The sequence below is a fragment of the Dendrobium catenatum genome, unplaced genomic scaffold (genome assembly GCF_001605985.2).
Source record: "Dendrobium catenatum unplaced genomic scaffold, ASM160598v2 fragScaff_scaffold_1025, whole genome shotgun sequence".
Lineage (NCBI taxonomy): Eukaryota > Viridiplantae > Streptophyta > Magnoliopsida > Asparagales > Orchidaceae > Dendrobium > Dendrobium catenatum.
Window position 1 is genome coordinate 71,143 of NW_021319487.1, and position 22,523 is coordinate 93,665.

Sequence of the window (22,523 nt, forward strand, 5' to 3'; positions counted from 1 at the left end):
CAAACAAAGAAGAGATGAGAAAGTTGTAATGAGATATTCATGAGAAAGGGGAAGCATTCAACTACAATATTAAGAAAAAAAGATGTGAGAAAATTGTGGTGGGATCTCAATGAAAAGGGGATTCATAGATGACTGTAAAAGAGCATGATGAGATGAAATAAATGGCTATGAAATCTCATTAATGAAGTGACATTGAATTGATGATATGTGAAAGTTGAAAATTTTGATGATGAATTTTAATGAAGAGGATGAAAAAAAAAATATAATTTTTATTTGATTTTAAATTTTGAGTATTACGCAGTAAGCTTCATTCACGCAAACGAATGCTCTATTCAATCCTCTTCCCGCAACGAGAGGCCGAGGACCACCGCCCTTCTCTCGCTAATCGCTCCAAGGTCTCCGAGGCCGTGGGGTGAAACGATGAAGATCGGAGCGGGATTGGCTTGCAGGTCCTACTTTGCTTCTGCTCTTCCGTCACTCAACTTGGGGGCTGCCGTCGTTCGATGCTCCGCCTCTGCCTCTTATCCTTCAACCACCTCTGTCCCCACCTACACCTCCACTGGTCTCTCCCCCAACTTCACCTTTCTTTCTGTCCTTCTATCCTGCAATCCTTTGTGGTTATTTGTTTTATCTTTCGGACGAATTTTGTCGATTCTATCTTTCCTTGAGGCATTTCTTCGAATTATTGTTCTCTTTTATGCTAAGAGGTGCAATATCTGAATTTGCATGACAAGGGAGTCAAGGATTATATCCTACCTTTAATAAAAGTTTTTTGAAGTAAATTAATGTTGGCTTAAATTCCTTCTGCTATATATGATTTTGAGAATCTTGTGGTACATAAGATCACGTTGCTGATATTTTTATGCTTAAAATAGTTTATTTTTGGAATACGCAGACCATATATCTTTCATAAGAGATGTAGCTGTTGCGAACCCTCCTGAACGTCTCCGTTGTTTGCTGAACATGCTCCAAGCACGAGGTAAAGCTTAATTTATTTCATTGTGTAAATATTTTATTTGGTTCTGAGTTTCTGCTTTCTGCTCTTTGTTGATTTCTTGATACGATATATTAACTAGGGCTAAATAAGTTTGTGATTAAAGAATAGAACATATTTTAATGTCATTTTGTTTCAGTATTTGCATCTACTGATCCTCAAATGCCTTTCATGGAAAATCCAAGCTCTTTATTCAAATAGGACAACTAAGGCTTCGTAGACATTGTGCCCATTTTATAGCAAGAAATCAACAATGAGCTAACAATAGGCACACATGCTCATGGGATTTATACTTTGGCTCTTTTAGATGACGAACAATACTTCCACCATGCATTCCCTGATTCTGAAGTCCCGGATAAAGGGGCAGGGAAGAAATAAGAAACATACAACCTATTGAAAGTGCAAGAGAGGGGGGATTAATTGGTACTTTAAGAACTTTTTTAAAAAAAAAAAGTTAGAGTAATAAAATTTTCAAACTACAAATGAAAAGTTTTTTTTTTTTTTTAACTTTCAGAAAACTTTTTTTATTTTTATTTTAAGCAAGAGTTTAATTCAAAGGTTCAAGAATCACGAAGTTCACAAAAATAAGCAAAGTAAGCCAAAATGCATGATAATAAATAAAACACAAACCAAATTTTTATAGTGGTTCATTCGAAATTGACATACATTCACTTCCCAAAGGTCTTTCTCTTTGGGTATTGCACTATACCACACTCCTTTAGCACTCAACCAGGTAGATAAGTCATTCTCCCTTATCAGGTGGAGAATGACCTTTACAGACTGTTCTTTCTCCGAAGAATCTCCCTCCTTTAGCCTCCCGACACGACGGAGATGCCAATCTTTTCTGCTCCTCGCAACCGTGGAGCTCATGCTCACTCCTGCTCCTCGCAATGACAGAGATGTCGCTCCCCTCGCTCCTCGCTATGGCGGAGATGCCATCCCCTAGCCTCGTTGACAAGTAAATCTTTCGCCAAAAGACTTTTTTCTAGAGCTTTTCTCAAAGAAATCCACAATTACAATATGGAGGACCCAAGGTATCGGCTGACAGGAACAATCATGTGACTCCCTCACACCCCTTGACACCCTCAAGTAAAATTCTCCCTCAATCTCACATCCTCTCTCCCAAGTCGTTTGGCACTCTCTTACAAACAAGGAGACTTTCTCCCTAGAAAAACATCTCTAACCGCTCAATCCAAACCCTCAAGACATGATAATTAGATAAAGTGTGCTATTTAAATAAAATCATAATTTTTTAATTTAACACTTTTGATCGTACAGTACAATCCGATTGTACTGTCTGATTAGTTCAATTTCTATCTTGTACGATATAGAGTCGTACAATACAATTACTTTTATTGAATCAAGGATCGTCTGGGACAAACGAAGGTTCATCCAATGATCTCTTAGCTAAATTATAATATATGATTTAGATCGTACAGTACGATCATTAATTCGAATTTGATCCTGATTCGATTCTTTAATCTATGATTCAAAATTAGGCAATAATTAAAATAGTTGATCGTCCTGTATGATTAGTTATAACCAAATTTAATTTATATGATTTAATTAAATACTTAAATTAATTTTTGGTTTAACAAATCATACAAGATGATTTAACAGAAAGATTCAAATATTCAATTTTCATCTCCCTTGTGACTGTGTGCTTGATTGTTTATCCAATATATACCTAATTACATAAATGACCCAAGAAAAGAGAAAATTACACTCTAATATTATAATCTGACTTAGATCTTAATGCTGCACTATCTTGAGTCTGATTTTTTAATCTAGCTCAGTGTATATTATACCTGAAATGGTTAGTGAAACACCAAAGAAATAGAAAATGCATATAACACATGAACAAGTAAATAATAATATCAGTAACGTTTGCAATCATCAAAATACTAGGTCAAGTTCTCGTATTTTAACAATTTCTCCCTTATTGATAATGATAAACATCATTGGTTGGAATTCAAATTTATAAGTTGATGTTAATTCCCTGCTTAATTCTTTCTCTTTAAATGACTTTAAAAATAATGGGAAAAGCATCTAAATTTGATTTATCTTTTTTTTTTTAAATTTTAAGTAAAGTCAACAACACAAACACTGAGCTATTAAAGAAACACTAATAAAAATGTAAACAGTACAACCAATAATCTCTACTTCCCTTTTTGTCATCACAAAAAGAGAGACTAAAAAGTATAATAAACTAAATGGAATCAAAAGAGTACAATGTGATAAAAAGACTAAAAGTCAAAATAGTACAAGGAGATAAAACATAAACAAACAAGCTGCTCATCAGAAGGACCCTGATCAAGTGGTGGTGGCGGTGACTAGAAGTAGCGGTGGAGTGAGGAAAACTGGTCTTGGAACCAAGATGATTCAACTCATGTTATTGTTAAAGTCACTCCCAATGTGACGTTGACTCTTGAATGTATGTTTCAAATCTCAGCTTAAAATGATCAAATCACTCAATCCACGAGTTAGAAGATGGTGGATGGAATGCGGGGGTTGGTGTTGCAAGGATGGTGCTCCCCCTGCCTCTGCTTTCTCATCGGTGTTAGGAATGTCCTTTATGGGTGCTGGCCTATGATGAATGCTATAGATAATGTGGAAGGAGTTGTGGGTGAAGAAGGCGGGCTGGTGGTGTATGGTTGGTCATATTGTGTTTAGCTTCGAGGATATATGCAATAATGTGTCCTAGGGCTAAGTTTTATCTTCGGTAGGCCCTAGGATTCCTAATGGAGGTCAAATTCTCTGTATACCTAATAATCATGTTTACAACATTAAACTATGTGCCAGTCATGTAGAAATAAATAATTAGAGAGTAAAAGATGATGTTCATACAATCACCAGCATTAGGGATAACGTTATATTAAAGGATGTGTTTGATAACACGCACATTTAGTACCATAATGTTGACTAGGGGTTGATATTTGTGTAAGGGAGAGTGTGTTCACTGTGGTCCAATTGTAATTTAAAGATTGGATAATATAGTGAGGTGCTTCACTTGTGTTAGAAATGTGAAGGTGCTCATGAAGGTCAGAATCAGTGATAATTATTTGATGATGGAAAAATAAGGGATTGCATAGCAGTGTGGTTAGGGTGACCTTCTTTTTTAGCAGTAGCTCGGTGTGAAAGGGGCAAGCTAGACAGATTAGGAATTGAAGGGATATAGCAACAAACAGATTTAATACCTGATAAGATAAGCGGTCCTAGTCCACTACTTTTGAATATGTGATAGCGACCTCCCTGTAGCATTTGTAGGTGGCCTGGTCTTTCTCGCATTGGAAACGGTCATCGAGCTAGGGTCGTTGAGCAAGTCTGCCATTCTTTTGAGCCTTAAGATTAGGAAGATGAGAGTGCAAGCTATGAATAAAAAGGAAGTAGATTTCTTCATGTCTCCAGTTATATGCCATGAACATCCGCTGTCCAGTTATTACATGCTTTTACTGGACCTCTTGTGAGAGCACACCCATAACATCAATCAAAGTTTAATTTTTGAAACCCAAGTGGGTTTGGGTCACTCCTTATATTGCAATAAATGTATATTATATTGTGTAAATGATGTCCTAGGCCTCCAGACCAAATGTGATCTACGGTGGATTCTGTGTGTGCAAAGGTGGGTAATATGTCCCAATATGCCACAAGAAAAATACTTCACTCATGGAAATGAATGCATTAATCTATATGAGTGATGACTCCTAAAGGATGGTGGTATATGTTGTGTTCTAATGTGTGGCTTACCGGTATGTGTAGGCCTTGTTATAGTTTTAAGTGCTTTGCTTTTTTTTCTTTTTAAATTTCATTAGCACTTTTATACATGTCTGCCTCTACTTTCAATACATATTCATCTTCTTGTAAATGCAATGCATATCTTTCTAACTCCTTAAATGCCTCTTTTAATTCAATATGCTCTTTTTTTAAAATATCATATTTCTCTTCTAATGCAACATTATCAATTTTTAAGTTTGTAAAGTTATTAATGAGATTGGTTTGCTCTTTTGGTAATGTAGAGTGTTCATTTCTAGGACATGAATGTTTCTTTTTAAGTTTTCTATAGTTGTCATCAACTGTTCTAAAAAAGAAAATAATTCATCATAAGTGAGATCACATATTTAATCACGGTTGGAATCACTAGTGCTATTCTTGGCAATGAGATATGAGTTTTTTACCTCCTCTTTAGCTTTCGTCTCTAATGAATCTGAATCAAAATTCATCCAAAAAGACTTTTGTGTTATGGGTTTGCCTTACTGTGGCCCTTTTAGCAATTCCTTTCTTATAACTCTTTTCTTTTATTGGTTGACTCTTTAAGATCGCGCAATCAGATCAGATATGTCAAGATATTTTACATTCATAACAAACAACATCATCATAAAACTTATTTAACTTTATACTTTTACTTATATTTTTGTTACTGTGGCGTTTTTGTTTGTGTTTCAAAAATCTTTTGAATTGTCTATTCATTAACACTAAGTATTTAAGTATACTGCTAAATACTTAATATTAAGATGTAACATTTGCTTTATCCTATCTAGCCCTTGACTAATATCTGCTAGCATCGCTCCATGCATTTAAGGAATATCCTATGCAACTCAATAGTAAGGCTTATACTTAAGAATATTAATAATTTATTTGAATTTTTTTTTGAGGTTTAGATAACTTAGCCTAAGTAAATTTTGACATAAATTAAGACTAATTTGTCTAATCTTAATTCCCTGATTCCTTTGTCACATGTCAATTTGACATCTATACTCATCTCCTTATTATCCTCAATTTACTCAGCCATCCTATCCCCAAGTCATAAGAGCCTTTGTCTCCTATGGTTGTTGAAGCTAGTTTTGGTTCCACAAATTGTTAACACTACTTCCATTAGGTATCTTCTTTACTAGTTGTTGAACCAACTTGCTGGTCTCCTCGCAGTGAAATGTTAAAGGTTTTAATCCACCATTTTGGGTCTCCGTGGTCCTTATTCATTTTTAACATGGAAGGAAAGAAAACACATAACCTCCACCTATTAATTGGAATTTAGAGTGGAAATTCATTAGGCAGTTTTTTTTTTTCATTTATAGTTTATTTTTGTTATGCGTTTTCATATCTTTACACAATTTGTTTTACTATTCTAAAATAGAACATACACGGTAAAATGCTTTATATCTATGTGATCTAAAATTTAGTTTTAACCGAAATGGACAGATAGGCATCCTTCTGGATTGCTTTCGTAAAACATGGGTGCTTGGCTAATCTGTTCCGTGCTAATAGCTTTTGTGACTGCACTAGCACCTGAACTCCCATTTTTCATGTTTTTAGTGATAGGGTACATGATGTAATCAGATCCCTAAAAAAATCTTCTATTCAGAGTGGTGAGTTGATGAAACTCCTACCATTAAAGAAAAACTTCGCCTTAGACCACTCTTTAATTCCTTGAGCCTTCAAAGGGCTTGCTGAGATTTCATGCAAGAAAACTACAAACCCAAAGAGATATTTACTAGTTGCATGTATGAATTCTTTTTTATATAAACTTCAAATTCTTCCATTGTAAGTATTTAAAAATTTTTAGATGTTCAATGTATATGAAATCAAGATATATTAAAATAAACCCCAAATGGCGAAAGGGTCTAGGACAGTTTGCAGAAACTTCTTGTTGTGTTGATTCAGTAATAAAACTATTATCATGAATACAAGTAAAAAAAAAAAAAGAAGCAGCACATGTAGCTTTTAAGAAAAATGAGTGGACAAGAAGAATTAGAAAGTCAAACCCAAATAGCGGTGATTAGGCTAATGTTGATGATGAAAGGGCAAGTTTGTCAATTATATAATACATGAGATGCTTTAATGCAATTTTCTACTCGTCTCTGGAATAAATGAATATGGTGATGTTTTCAATTTTCTTAAACCAAAGTGTGAGATATAACATAAAGCACGTTGTCAATGTAAGATATGAAACCTATAAATTAGTTAATGTCATGGCTATCTACACATTTGAGCTTTGTTTATTTGAATGAGCTCTTCAGACAATTTTGATTGCACTTGTTTGTGGAGCTTAATGTGGTACAACTTGCTTATTGCTTTTAAAGTATATACATTTAAAATTCAATGAAAGATGTAAAAGTTGGAATCCTTGCTAAGCAAAGCTGTCTGGTAGGAGCACTTGTTTGTGACTTATTCTTTATTGATGTGTCTCAGATAAAGTACAGAAGACTGAAACGAGCTTTATTTTGGCTTACTAACAAACTATTAAATAGATTTTGTTTCTTCGTCTCAAGCAAATTGTTGAAAAAAATGAGCATATTAAATTCTTCTTGAACGTAAATATTTCCCTAAAAATTAGTAGCATTTGTTCATTAAACTTTATTAATCTCTTAATGCATATTATTTTAGATTACAAACTCAGACGAGCCATAACAATGCCAAGATTAAATTATTTTCCTTTGATTTGCTTTCTAGCAAATTGAGAGCTATCGTATGCATCTTTCATGTACTTTATTTATTGATGAATACATGTTCTTTCTTCCTGACATTAACAGAACTTCATTTCTTACAATTAGTAATATTATTTTGGATAAGAAATGATACCCTTTGCTCATTTCCTTATGTCGTATTAATAACAAACTATTATTCAAGTCATCATGGCATGGATTAAACTACCATGAACAGCTAAACAGCTGTGCAATTTATCAAGTTCGTTGAACAACCTATAGTTTAATATTTTATATTAATCTTCTTTCATTAAATTTATCTCGAGTCAGATTTGGGAGAAGGCTTTAAAATATTTTGTTAAAGAGCAAAAGCCCAGTTATCTATTATGAAATCTTCATTAGTTACCCGTTGCAAAGGCTATTCTGCATTCATTTTCCAACAAATGGTTTTGCAATTAGTGTTTCCAGCCCATGAAACTGAATGATAGTATTGTGGAGATATTTTTGGGACTTGTTTACGCCAGCGTCCTAGACAAGGCCTTTAGTCGTGTAGTTCTTTCTAATGGAGGTATGCATTACATTGAAAGTTTTCCCTGATATTTAGAATCTTGCAATGTGTTTTTTTATTTTAAATAACGAATTGTTTATGAATGAAAAATTGAACGGTTATCAATGTACATAGTTTTTGCTTACGTTTTTTCACCTATGTCTACCTTATTTATTCGAGTTTGAAATTGCTTTGGACAGATCACATAACCAATGTCTAAAATGATAGTTGATGATGTGTGCCTACCAATTTATTGCAGGTGAAACAATAGTCCCTCCTGGAGCAAAAGAAGGACTCATTCCCCTTGTTATTCCTCTGTCAGAAAGCTTTTCAGGTTAATATGAAACATTTATATTGAATACACTTTGTAACTGAAGAGTTCATAGTTTAATATTATTTTCTTTTGCTAAATGATCTTTAAGGAGAACATTTTGTTTTATTATGATGTAAGGTGCTTTGACTTCTTTACTAAGGTGGCCAACATCTCCACCTGGGTAATTGCGCTCTTTCTTTGTACTCATTTTAAAGCTTTCAGTGGTAACTTTTAGTTCACTCCTAATGCTTAAAACAAAAAACTAATAATAAAACCAAAAAATCAGCTCACTCTTTTTATGATTTGTAGGATGGAGATGCCAGTTGTGGAAGTTCGGAAGCATGGGGTGTGGTACTTGGCCAAGAGTGTAAGATCAAGCAAACAAAAATTATGTTATATGTCTTAGAGCTATGAATCTTCAGAAGATCTATTAAAATGAACAACTAATTTATTCAAGTGAATAAGCTTCAAGAAAGAATGATTATATGTGAACAACGAACTGTAGATGATGGCGTGGGCTTTGTTTGGTAATCTCTGTTTTTTTGCACTGTGCTGCATGAAAGAAGTCGCCTCTACTCTCAAAATGATGAATGAGTTGCTCTGCAATTTGCTTCCCATGATTCTAAAGCTATGGAGGAGATGAACATAGGTGTTACCGAATTTGATTGTGCGAACAAAAATATTTTTTATTGCACTTTGAAAAAATTTAAAATTCATCATTGAAGCCTTAGGCTTCCAGCGGTAAATTTTATACTATTTTTGTGCTGTGCTATTTTAAAAAGTCACAACTACACTCATAGGCATGAACAAACATCTCTTCAAGTCTGCTACCCAAGTTTGGGTGGCCTTGTAGAAGGTACACATGCACTGCAACTATATACTACTCACCTTTCCTAGATTATTACATGTGGTTTTTGAAAATATGCAAAGTGAAACCTATGGATTAACTTTGATTTGTGTGGAAAAAGTTTTTAAAGTATTATACTACAAGTGCATATCCTTCATGACTTGACTAGAGAATACAATTCTAGAGTAGCTTGTCTGCATGTATGAGAATAGACGCTTATTTTCATGTTAAATGAAATAACATTATCAAATGAAGCCTTAATGTGGGTTCGTTGGATATCAATTTCTTGCTTTATTTAATTTATACGAGAACTAATGTCTGCTCTACATAAAAATATATTGATCTTTGCAATTGTCATTCATAAGGTGAGGTGGGTGCTTTTCATCCAAAAAAATTTTGGTATGATATTATCGTGGGCTTTCTTTTCAAAGTCTTAGAAAGTTCATTATGGATAGTTTAGGATTAGTCGTGCTTCACTTTTATTCTGAATTTTATGTGATTTAGATTAGTATTTGAAAAACATGTATAATTTTCAAATTAGAATTTCACTAATGCTCTACTACATACATGTTTATGTAGTTGCTTGAACATTGCCTCACTGTGCTTATCAAATTTATTATATCCCTCCATTTCAAAGATAATGATTTTTTTGCTTTTATCCAAATGTTATAGGTAGACCAATACATTCATAGAATGCTTGCTGAGGAAGATGCCAGAGGCATCCAGGAAAAGAAGCTTTGGGATGCTGCTGCAGATCTTGGAAGAGAGTTATATAACAAGGGAGATCTTCTATCATCTGGTATTGCTGATCTCGATACTTATCTGTTGAAAAAGGTTTGTCATAAAAATTACAGATACCTCTACATGATGAGCTTAAGAGGGAGGAATTTATGCTTATCTTTGAATTTAGGTCGGCCTGTTTCCAGATGTAATAGAACGGAAAGTTGCACGCCATTTGCAGAGAGAAGATCATGTAACACCACAATCATTTATTTATACCTAAAACATTATGCCAGATATCTATCCAGGTTACATTGCTTGTTTATTGTAGGTTTCAGCACTGGTCACTGGGGAGTTCTACACAAGGAATCACTTTCTGGGATTTGGAAGGCCTTTTGTTTTCAACGCAGAGATTTTGTTAAAGTTCAGAAAAAATCTAAATCTTGAGACTTTCTATCAGCACATTGCTTTTTGATACTTCAACAGATAATCTTTAAAACTACAATTCCTCATAGGGTAGGGCGCAAACCTGAAGCCAAGGATGCAGCTCGGGGAGCCCTGAAACTGCCATGGTGGACGCTGGGTTGTAGATATCAAGTATAGCTGAAATATTTTCAGCTGGTATTTATTTTGTCTAGTTTAAATAGTCTGATTCATGTCCTTCGCCGCTATTCGTTTATTACAGGAAGTTGCAGAGATCGCACAGTGGGAAGACGAGCAGATTGAGTACATAAAAGAGAAGGTGACAGAGGAGGGTAAGAAGGAAGATCTGAAGAAGGGCAAAAGTCCAGAACAGGTGGGTCAAACTTTCATTTTACGAGATAAAGCTTCAGTTCTGAAAAAACAAAACATATTTTTTCGGGCGTGATGACTGCAGGTAGCACTTGATGAAGCTGCATTTTTGTTAGATTTAGCCTCTATTGATGGAAGTTGGGATGAAGTTGTGGATCGTGTTGCCGAATGCTACATGGAGGCTGGACTCTCTGATGTTGCTAAGTTTGTGAAGTACAATTATTGACTCTATTGATAAATGATGATAGAATAGTTTTTTCAAAGTTCTGGAAGTGAAAATATTGATTCTGTTGTGATTTCTGAACGTTTGATGGAAGATCACCGTGAAGAATGGCTATAGTGCTATACCATCAAAATTTGTTGGGGGTCAAGAGTTAAATTAGACGGGTACACACATGGAATTGGGGGATTTATCAAAATGCTCTTTTGATGGGTCAATATACACACAAAATATTCTTTGTTTTATATGAAAAAATTGCAGTAGATCTTTGCTAAAGAACTTCCGATGATTCTTTTTCTGAGTTTTGATTTAGTTTTGTTGACTTGTTCATTAGTTGCTTTTTAATGTCTGAGTTAGGCTTCGTTTGGGACGGCTTTTTTATTACTTTCTAAAGCAGAGTTTTAGTACAAATTTTTTTTATTTTTGTACTAAAACCCCGTTTTAGAAAGCAGTGAAAAAGCCGTCTCAAACGAAGCCTTAGTTGATCATATAACTTGTTGATTGGTTACTTCTACTGTGTCAATTGCTTCAATTTATTTTAATGAGATACAAATATGCTTATAAGAGAAGCATTAGCTGATTGATGCATAAATTCTATAACTATTGTTGATCTCTGTATGTGCTTTGTAATAAATTCGAGTTAAGTGCAATGAGAAAGATGACCGGCTAATGCCATGCAAAACAAGTTTGAAATGCATCAGTTGTGACCCAAATCACTCAAATGTCATCAGCTTGCAAAAAATGGATTGTAATAATCTGTCTATAGCGTAAAAAATGCAAGTGCTTGATACTTGAGGTGCTAAAGGCACGTCAAGAAAGGGTACGAATTAGTTCTTTTAGAAAAAAAAAGTTTGCTTAAAAAATATAACTTGATATGCAAAAGCGTTTAAAAGATTAAAAGGTTTAAATCAAAAGAAAAAGATATAAGTTTTTTTTTTTATTTTAAAATTTAAAAAAACATATATATATAATTTTTAAAGCAATGTTCAATTAGAGATTATTTATCAAAAGCCTCTTTCACAAAGATAAAATAAAATAAGAATGTAGTAAAATGAATTACAAGAAAAATAAAATTATGCGAATCAGGTTTATAGTGGTTCGATCGACTTGTTTATGTTCACTCTTTAAAGATTCTTCTTTTTGGTATTGCACTAACTCAAACTCTTTCAATAAATAGCTAGACGGAGAATTCCTTCTCCCTTATGACAGGAGGAGAATAACCTTTACGGACTCCTAAGAATTTGCCTCTCACCTCCTAGGCTCGACGGAGATGTTGTCCCTTCTTTTTCCTACTCGGCACCGTGGAGATGTTGATCCCTCCTCTTGCCTCCTCAGCCTATTAGAAATGTCGTCACTCCAACAGAGATACCACTCCCTCCTTTCACCTCCTTGACATGACAGAGATGTCTATCTCTCCTTCTTCTCCTCATAATAGTGGAGATATTGTACCTCCTCTTGCCTACACGGCTCGGTAGAGATGCTGACCTTTAGCCTCCTTGGCTAGCGAGTCTTTCACACAAAAAACTCTCATCCTTAGAGGTCCTCTCCAAGAGCTCCACGAAAACACAATTGGAGGACCCAAGGTGGAGGCTAGTGGAGCAATCGTGTGCCCTCTCACACCGCTTGACTCCCTCAAGGAACTCTCGCTCTCTCAACCTCTTCTCCTCTCTCTCCCTTGTAAATTGGACTCTCCAAGCTCTCTCCCAAGAAAAAAACTTCTTTAACTGATCAAACCCTCTTTCCCTAAAGACATAATAAGAGTTTATAAAGTGGACTCTAAAATATCCTAATTTTTAATATTAAGTCATCTTATCATATAGTACTATCAGTTCAATTCCATCAAAGATCTTTCTATATGATTCACAATCATATAGTACGATTAATTATATCAAATTACAAATAATTGAGGATGAACCAAGTTTCTCCATTTGAGCTCTTTATTGATCATGCAGTACAATCATTAATGATTGATTGAACCCTGATTTGATTCTTTAATATATGGGATTAAATTAGGCAATTTTAATTAATGCTCATATAGTACAAACCAGTTCATGCAGTACGATTAGTTCAAATTCCAAATTTACCTATTTTAATTAACCTAATATTCGACAATGGGGTATTATCAAAATAGCTTATAGTACAATTCAATTCAAGGTTGTAAAATATAATTAGTTATACCTCATTTTAATAAATCTCATTTAATTAAATATTTTAATTAATATTTATTTGATAACAAGCACCTAATATATAAAATGACTCCTTCATGTGTGTGTGTGTGCATGGTTGCTTAGATCATACACCTAATATATAAAATAACTCAAGAAAAATAAATTGTACATATTCTATCAAATGCAGACTGACTTAGGCATTGATGCTACATTGTTTTGAGCCTTGATTTTTAACTTTTAATTGGTATATATTCTACCTAATATGGTTAGTGACACACAAGAAATTATGTAATTTGTGAAGCTGGAATACATAACATATTCATTTAATAATATTTGTGATTATTGAAACATAAGATTGAATTGATTGATTATAATAATCTCCCCCTTTTGATGATCACAAATATTATTGGTTGAAATTTAATAGTAAATTTGGTTTTTAATTTCCTATTAAGTTTTCTCCGTCACTAAATAACTTATTTTAATAATGGGGAAAACCTTTTATTTTTAATTTTTGATTTTTTTTTTAATTTTAAAAAAGCATGATAATTCTTTTTAATTTCATTTTTTTACATTTTAGTTTTTTAAAGGAAATTCAACATTGAAAGAAAGCTACACTAATAAAAAAACAAGTACAACCAACACCACACCTACTCCTCTTTTTGACATCACCAAAAAAGAGAAACTAAAGATAGATTACAATGCAAGGAAGGGAAACAACTAAAAACATAAAGAAGCAAAAAACATATAAACAACATTTGCAAACATGATACAGATACAAAGCATGAAATATAAGAAACAATTAGCATCCAATGTCTTCAAAGTCCTAAACACTTATATCAATAATTCCCAATCTAATCCTAAGTGAACTAAATGTGTCTTATATTAGGATTTCGATGAAGACATTTGCTAATTGATTTTTAGTGTCCACATGCTATAATTTCTATATCTCCCTTAGCCTCGTGGTCCCTAATGAAGTGATGTCTAACGTCAATATTTTTAGTATAATAGTGTTGGATAGTATTTATAGAGACGTAGATCGCATTTGTGTTATCACGCCTGATAGAGATGGTTTCTATGGGTAGTCCAAAATAAAGATGCTATTGCTTCAGCCAAAGGACTTATGCAACACAACTTTATATAAGTATATATTCAACTTCAACAATGTATAGGACTATGAAATTTTTCTTTTTACTTGACCAGGAAATTAAAGATTATCCAATGAATTAACATTTTTTTAGGCGTTTTTCCAAACTACCCTACATCGAGAAAATTTCAAATGTAAGTATCCAACTAGGTTAAAAAAAGAAAAGAGTATCAACTAGATTTAATTTCAAGCTATCTCTAGGATATTAGATACCCAAATTTTGAGAGCCTACTGGATACCCTAAGATTCTTTTGATAGTAATTATATGGGATTCCTTAAATCTAGCATATAAATAAACACTTAACATAATATATGACCTATAGGAGGTAAAGTAAGGAACCTTTACTTATTCCTCTATATTTTTTCTGATCAGTTGATTTACTACCTAGATCCTTTTCTAATTAGGTAGTCGAGCTCATCGATGTATTCATACTTTTGCAACCTACCATATCAAATTTCTTCAAAATTTCTTTAATATATTTAGTTTGGCTTAGTAATGTTCCATCCTCTCTTTGCTTAACACTAAAACTAAGAAAATAAGTTAACTCGCCTATCATACTCATCTCAAATTCACTACTCGTAATAAAAATAAATCATTACACAAATCATCATTTGTGGATCTAAAATAATATCATCAACATAAATCTGAACTATGAGTGTATCTTCTTTAACTCTCTTAATTAATAAGGTAGTGTCTACGGTACTATGAACAAAGGATTTTTTCTAATAGAAAGTTGCTAAGTTTGTCGTACCACACCCTAGGTGCTTGCTTAAGCCCATATAATGGTTTCTTAAATTTATAAACATGATTTGGAATGATGAACTCTCAAAATCTGGAGGTTATTTTACATAAATATCTTCTTTAATCACATCATTTTAAAAATGCACTTTTTACATCCATTTGATATAATTTGAAACCTGTAAGTAAATTAAATCCTAATAATACTCTAATGGCTTCTAGTCTAGCTGTGGGGGCGAAGGTCTCCTCAAAATTGATTCCCTCAATTTAGTTATAGCACTTTGCTACCAACTTAGCCTTATTTCTAACTAATGATTCATAGTCATTTAATTTATTTTTAAATACCCATTTAGCTACAACAACACTCTGATAAGTGGGTCTACTTACTAATTTCTATACATCATTTTTAATAAATTTATTTAACTCGTCTTGCATAGATACAATTTAGAATTCATCAGTTCGTTCTTTTTTACACTAGTGGGTTTTATCATAGAGATAAAATCTACGTAGTTAACCTCCTTTCTAAGACTATGCTAATCCTAACCCATACGGATGGCTTTCCTAAGATAATTTCTCTAAGGTTACTAGATAGATATCTCTATTCCCTAGGCAATGGATTTCTGAGCTTCTTCTCTATCTTCTAATACATTATTTTCAACTCTTTAGATTATCTCTTCTTCTTCATCATAAATCATTCAAGTTTTAGAAACTTTATCCTCCATGCGTGTGTGTGTGCATGGTTGCTTAGATAACATGCACTTAATATATAAAATGACTCAATAAAAATAAAAAGTATAGATTCTATCAAATGCGGACTAACTTAGGCATTGATGCTACATTGTCTTGAGCCTTGATTTTTAACTTTTAGTTGGTATATATTCTACCTAATATGGTTAGTGACACACAAGAGATTATGTAATATGTGAAACTGGAATACATAACATATTCATTTAATAATATTTGTCATTATTGAAACACAAGATCGAATTTCTTGATTATAATAATCTCCCTCTTTTGATGATGACAAACGTTATTAGTCAAAATTTAAATTTGTAAATTTGATTTTTAATTTCCTATTAAGTTTTCTCCATCATTAAATGACTTATTTTAATAATGAGCAAAACCTTTTATTTTTAATTTTTGATTTTTTTAATTTAAAAAATGCACGATAATTCTTTTTAATTTTAGTTTTTTATATTTTATTTTCTTAAAGGAAATGCAACATTAAAATAAAGCTACACTAATAAAAAAACAAGTACAACCAACACCACACCTACTCCCCTTTTTGACATCACCAAAAATGAGAAACTAAAGATAGATTACAATGCAAGGAAGGGAAACAACTAAAAACATAAACAAGCAAAAAACATATAAAAAACATTTGCAAACATGATACAGATACAAAGCATGAAATATATGAAACAATTTTAGCATCCAATGTCTTCAAAGTCCTAAACACTTATATCAATAATTCCCAATATAATCCTAAGTGTACTTAATGTGTCGTACATTAGGGGTTTGGTGAAGACATTTGCTAATTGATTTTTAGTGTCCACATGCTATAATTTCTATATCTCTCTTAGCCTTGTGGTCCCTAATAAAGTAATGTCTAATATCAATATGTTTAGTACAATAGTATTAGATATCATTTGTAGAGACGTAGATCACATTTGTGTTATCACACATGATAGAGATGATTTCTATGGGTAGTCCAAAATAAAGATGCTATTGCTTCAGCCAAAGGGTTTGGGCAACACAACATTCTATAAGTATACATTCAACTTCAACAGTGGATAGGACTATGAAATTTTGCCTTTTACTTGACCAGGAAATTAAAGATTATCTTATAACTTAACATTTTTTTGAGGTGCTTTCTCTAACTACTTTACATCAAGAAAAATTCAAATGTGAGTATTCAACAAGGTTATAAAAAAAAAAGAGTATCCAACTAGATTTAATTTCAAGCTATTTCTAGGATATTAGATACCCAAATTTTGAGTGCCCATTGGATACCATAAGATTCTTTTGATAGTAATTATATGGGATTCTTTAAATCTAGCATATAAACAAACACTTAACATAATATCTGACCTATAGGAGGTAAAGTAAGGAACCTATACTTATCTCTCTTTATTTTTTCTAATAAGTAGATTTACTACCTAGATCCTTTTCTAATTAGGTAGCTGAGCTCATCGATGTATTCATACTTTTGCAACCTTCCATATCAAATTTCTTCAAATTTTCTTTAATATATTTTGTTTGGCTTAGTAATGTTCCATCCTCTCTTTGCTTAACACTAAAACTAAGAAAATAAGTTAACTCACCTATCATACTAATCTCAAATTCACTACTCATAATGAAAAAAAAAAAATCATTACATAAATCATCATTTGTGGATCTAAAATAATATCATCAACATACATCTGAAATATGAGTTTATCTTCTTTAACTCTCTTAATGAATAAGGTAGTGTGTACGGTACCCTAAACAAAGGATTTTTCTAATAGAAAGTTGCTAAGTTTGTCGTACCACACCCTAGGTGCTTGCTTAAGCCCATATAATGCTTTCTTAAATTTATAAACATGATTTGGAAATGATGAGTTCTCAAAATCTAGGGGTTATTCTACAGAAACATATTCTTTAATCACACTATTTTAAAAAGGCATTTTTTACATCTATTAGATATAATTTGAAACCTATAAAGCAAGTAAATCCTAATAGTACTATAATGGCTTCTAGTCTAGTTATGGGGGCAAAGGTCTCCTAAAAATCAATTCCCTCAATTTAGTTGTAGCTCTTTGCTACCAACCTAGCCTTATTTCTAACTAATGATCCATAGACATTTAATTTATTTTTAAATACCTATTTAGCTACAACAACACTCTGATCAGTGGGTCTACTTACTAATTTCTATACAACATTTCTAATAAATTTATTTAACTCATCTTACATATATACAATTCAAAATTCATCAGGTAGTGCCTTTTTACACAAGTGGGTTACATCATAGAGATAAAATCAACGTGGCTAACCTCCTTTCTAAGACTATGCTAATCCTAACCCATAAGGATGGGTTTTCTAAGATAATTTCTCTAAGGTTACTGTATAAATATCTCCATTCCCTAAGCAATGGATTTCTAAGCATCTTCTTTATCTTCTAATACATTATTTTTGAACTCTTTAGATTATCTCTTCTCCTTCATCATAAATTATTTAAGTTTCAGAAACCATATATGATTCATCAAATTCAATGTGGGTATACTCATCAACAACTGAGGTTCTTTTACTGAATACTTTATAAGCCTTGCCTACTAAGGAATATCCTAAGAATACCGCTTCATTTGCCTTTGGATCAAATTTTGCTAAATAAAAATTTTCATCATTTAAAATAAAGTACTTACATACAAACACATGCATATGAGATAAATTTGGTGTTTTACACTTTTTTTTTTGATGAAAATGCCAATTGCATTAAAAGAAAAGAAGAAATAGCCTATATACAAACTACTAGGTGATAGAATCGTTATCACCCTCCTCCTTTAACAAGGAAATGAAGGTAGGAGGAACTTTATTACATGAAAGATCATCCAAATAAAAATCACCTTCTAATGCTAAGTTAGCATAGAAATCTGTCAACTTATTATAATTTCTATAAGTAAAATGAAATATAAATGAACCAAAATCTTTAAGGAATGATATGTCTTCAAAATCACCCTTTCTTTTACCTCAATCTGCCCTTTCAACTGAATATTGAAGATGTTTAACGACATTTAAATTATCTCCCTCTATGATTAAGCCTTTAGCTTCCATAATTAAATCCTTAATAACCACCTTCAAGTATCGAAATGCAACAAGTTCCAATGCCCCTATATCCCAATGAGTGCATTTCAATCCGAAAGCTAAAAGAAACCTTCCCTTGTGATCTCTAAATACTCCACCAATACTTGCTCCATAGGATTGTAAGAGAACTGCGTCAATATTCACTTTAATCCAATCGGGAGGAGGGTGCCAATAAGAATAGTTTAGCATAAGCTGGTTAGAACCCTAGATTTCTGAAATCATATTAAACTTTAGAGCATTAGAGGCTATGCTGATAGCATTTGATGCAATGAATCCCAACCTGAATTCTTCATCTTCATGCTTTAGTCGATTCTTGCTTTTTCAAGAAACAAACACCATTGAACAATATAAATTCCCAATGAATTTATTGCCAGCTGATAAAGATTTAAGTTCTGATATGCAATCAGCAAATGAAGAAATTGTTGGAATATTGAATCCCCATTCATTCAACTTGGTTGTAACCATATGGATCAAAGTACAATTTCCTACCACATGATTAATGTCTTCTATTTCCAAACAACCCCCTAGGACAAGAGTTGTTATTCACCATCCTTCTATAAAATAAAAAATCATTGGTAGGTATGGCATTGTTAAACACACACCACCAAAAACATTCTACCTATGGAGATAACTGTAACTTTTTAAGCCATTTGCTGTACTCCTTCTCCTGATGATTTATATAAGTCAAAGCCACCATAGATGAAATAGATTTACTAGATAATTTGTGCATAAGCTCTAACTGATCATTAGAATTGTTAATGATCTGAATTTGAGTTATGCCGTCAACCAAACTCTGTCCAAACCATCTATGTAGCTTCATTATTTCCCATCTCACATTAGTAATGAACTCCTGCAGCTTTGAAAATTCTTCCTCGCCAACTGCAATAAATGTCGGGCATCTGTCTAGACTTTTGTTTAAGATTCACACATCTTTCATAATGTCAATAGAAGAACCTGAGCCGATCCTCCACCTCACCATTGGTTTAAGAGATTCCATCACATTCATGACAATTTTTTATGTAACTGAGTTGTTTCTCCTGAACTCAGCATTCCAGATATTACCATATTTTGCTTTGATATATTTGTTTAATAAAGAGCCCGAATTATTGAAAAAACTCCATGCAAACTTAGCTCTTAATGGATGCAAACCTCTTCCACCATTCAAAAATGGTTTGCAAAGCTCGAACCAGGACATATAATGCCCACCACGATCACCTCTAGGCTTATTCCATATAAAATCTCTATAAAGCTTATCAATTATTCTTAAAATGCTCAAAGGCACCATGGAATGAGACACAAAAAATACTGGAATAGACTGTAAAACAGATTTAACGAGCATAAGTTTTCCTGATAACGAAATGAGCTTGTTACCCCATAAATTAAGCTTGCAAGAAATTTTCTCAAGGATGTTCAAGAAATTTGAAGACGTCTTGGTGTTTTACACTTAAGTTAGAAGGTGTTTTATTTAGCTTGGATCTTATAGTCACTCAATTAAGTACTTACCAAGCAGTATTCACTACCTTAGCTTAGAAATACATAGGTAAGTTATAATCACTAAGCATTGCCCTAACAACATCTATTAATATCTTATTCTTCATTTCGACTACACCATTTTGTTGTGGGGTTCTAGGGGCTAAAAAATATATGCTTTATCTCACACTCTTGATAAAATAATTCAAATTTATCATTTTCAAATTCTCCATTATGATCACTAATAATTGTTGAAATTAAACATTCTGCCTTCCTTTGAATCCAAATAAAAAAAGATTCTAAACTCTTCAAATGATTCACTTTTATTAGCCAAGAATTTAACCAAAGTAAATCAAGAATAATCATTAATAATTACAAATCCAAATGATTTATCTCCTAGACTCATTATACTAACAGGTCCTAATAAATTCATATGAAGAATTTTCAGAGGTCTAATGATTGCTACATCTTTAATTGAATGAAATGTTAGCTTAGTTTTCCTTCTTAATTGGTATGCATTATAAAGATGTTCTTTGGAGAATTTTAACTTAGTGATACCTCTAACCAAATCTACCTGAGTGATTTTCCTAATAGTTCTCATATTAGCATGGCATAATAGCCTATGTCATAACCACGACTTATCGATATTTTTTTTTTTTTTTTTTTTTTGTAAAAAACAAATATTACATGATTTATCAATGTAGTTTAAATCAATCATATACATATTGTTGATTCTCATTTCTTCAAAATAGTTTTGTAATTATTTAGATGAAAAAAAATTGATATTAAAACTTTTGTCATAAAGCTGACTAATAATGATTAATAAATTATGTTTTAAACCTTCAACAAATAAATTTTTTTCAGTGAAAAATATGTCAAATTTACCTATAGTACCTACATTACTACCTTTCTGATAGTGCTATCTTCTAATGTAACTTTTCCTCCATCCTAGCCTCCAGCATAATGAATTGATTAAAAAATCTAGTTATAAGTTGTGAGCATCTACTGTCTAGGTACCACATGCTCCATAGGACTCTAGTGAGAGCACAATTCATTATTGTCAGAGTCACCAACAATATCTTTATCTATTACACACAAGTTATTTACCTCCGCTTCAACATTTGTTTCTTAATCTTAGCAACATTATGCTTTAGGACTAGCAAATCAAATATATCCTTTATAGCCTAACATTTTTCCAACAAAATCAACAACATATAATTCCCATGTAGAAAAATCTATAACAAAAATATTTTGGATACAAAATCAATCTCTTCTAAATAGGTAGTTATCTTTAAGAGTGTAATCATTTATTATTTTTGTTAGATTTTAAAAGAAATTATTATGATGAGTTTTAAAATTAGGACACTCATAATTTAACTTATATAATTTATCAAATTGAGTACTAGAAATATATAAGGTGGGAAAAGTGCGACTCAATGATTCATGTAGCGAAGCCCTTTTAGTGGCTCAAGTGAAAGCATCACTTGCTTGAATCGATGCTTTATGTGTTAAATCCATGCATTCCTTGGAGAGAATCATGAGCAGGTCAGCAACCATATTGGCCTCATCTCTCCTCTGCTCCTCCAACACGCGCGCACAACCAACCTAGCTCCAACACGATCTTTCGGTCGCTGATTTTGATTTCATAAAAGAAAATAAATTCTTCATGTCTCGATCAAATCCAACTTTATAACCCACACCTCCACATTCGCTCTAGATCCCAATCCGATTTTGCGATTCCCTACCAGATGAAACAACTACCCCTGCCACTCCGCATGACCATAACCGCTACCACTAAGCTCCTACGACCCCAAACCCTCTCCCGCGTCCATCCGAACTACACACCTATTCTAGCCGCCGCTCAGCTTCCGCGATCCCATGCCTAACTCCGCACTCGAATCAACTAAGCACATACCCTCTTTCCCATATCCTTGTCCTACCGCCCATGGAGAGGTATTCATGTCTATGCTAAAGGATGGTTCAAGTGTCTCTATCAATCAGGAGATGTCAGAGAATACCGATGAAGATGGGGGGAAGGATTTTTTGGTAGTCAACAGATGCTAGAGGAACCACTCATCTTCCACTCCTGCTCCCACTCAACTCCCACGATATCAATTCCGTGATCGACACTTGCCTCACCACTGATTTTGATTCCATATGGCATGACTGAAATTTTTTTGCATAATCCCATCCACGCGACCAACTCCACTCTAACCGAGTTCTATTGCCCATGACTCCCCCACAGCTTCTTTCCACAATCTAACCCATCAACCACTTTTGAACTGGTGACTCTGCCAGTGCTCCACATAA

At 33.0% G+C, this 22,523-nt stretch overlaps 1 protein-coding gene across 1 annotated transcript; it reads left to right on the plus strand.

Annotated features, from left to right (window-relative positions):
• Nucleotides 1–298: 298 nt before the first annotated feature.
• LOC110103853 (protein IN CHLOROPLAST ATPASE BIOGENESIS, chloroplastic) lies at nucleotides 299–11,131 on the plus strand. Its single transcript, XM_020832713.2, has 11 exons — nucleotides 299–562; nucleotides 896–979; nucleotides 8,220–8,294; nucleotides 8,412–8,454; nucleotides 8,583–8,640; nucleotides 9,793–9,954; nucleotides 10,031–10,093; nucleotides 10,172–10,263; nucleotides 10,356–10,437; nucleotides 10,526–10,636; nucleotides 10,718–11,131. Exons 1-11 carry the CDS (start codon nucleotides 421–423, stop codon nucleotides 10,856–10,858), a joined length of 1,053 nt encoding a protein of 350 aa, XP_020688372.1. The 5' UTR covers nucleotides 299–420; the 3' UTR covers nucleotides 10,859–11,131.
• Nucleotides 11,132–22,523: the final 11,392 nt, after the last annotated feature.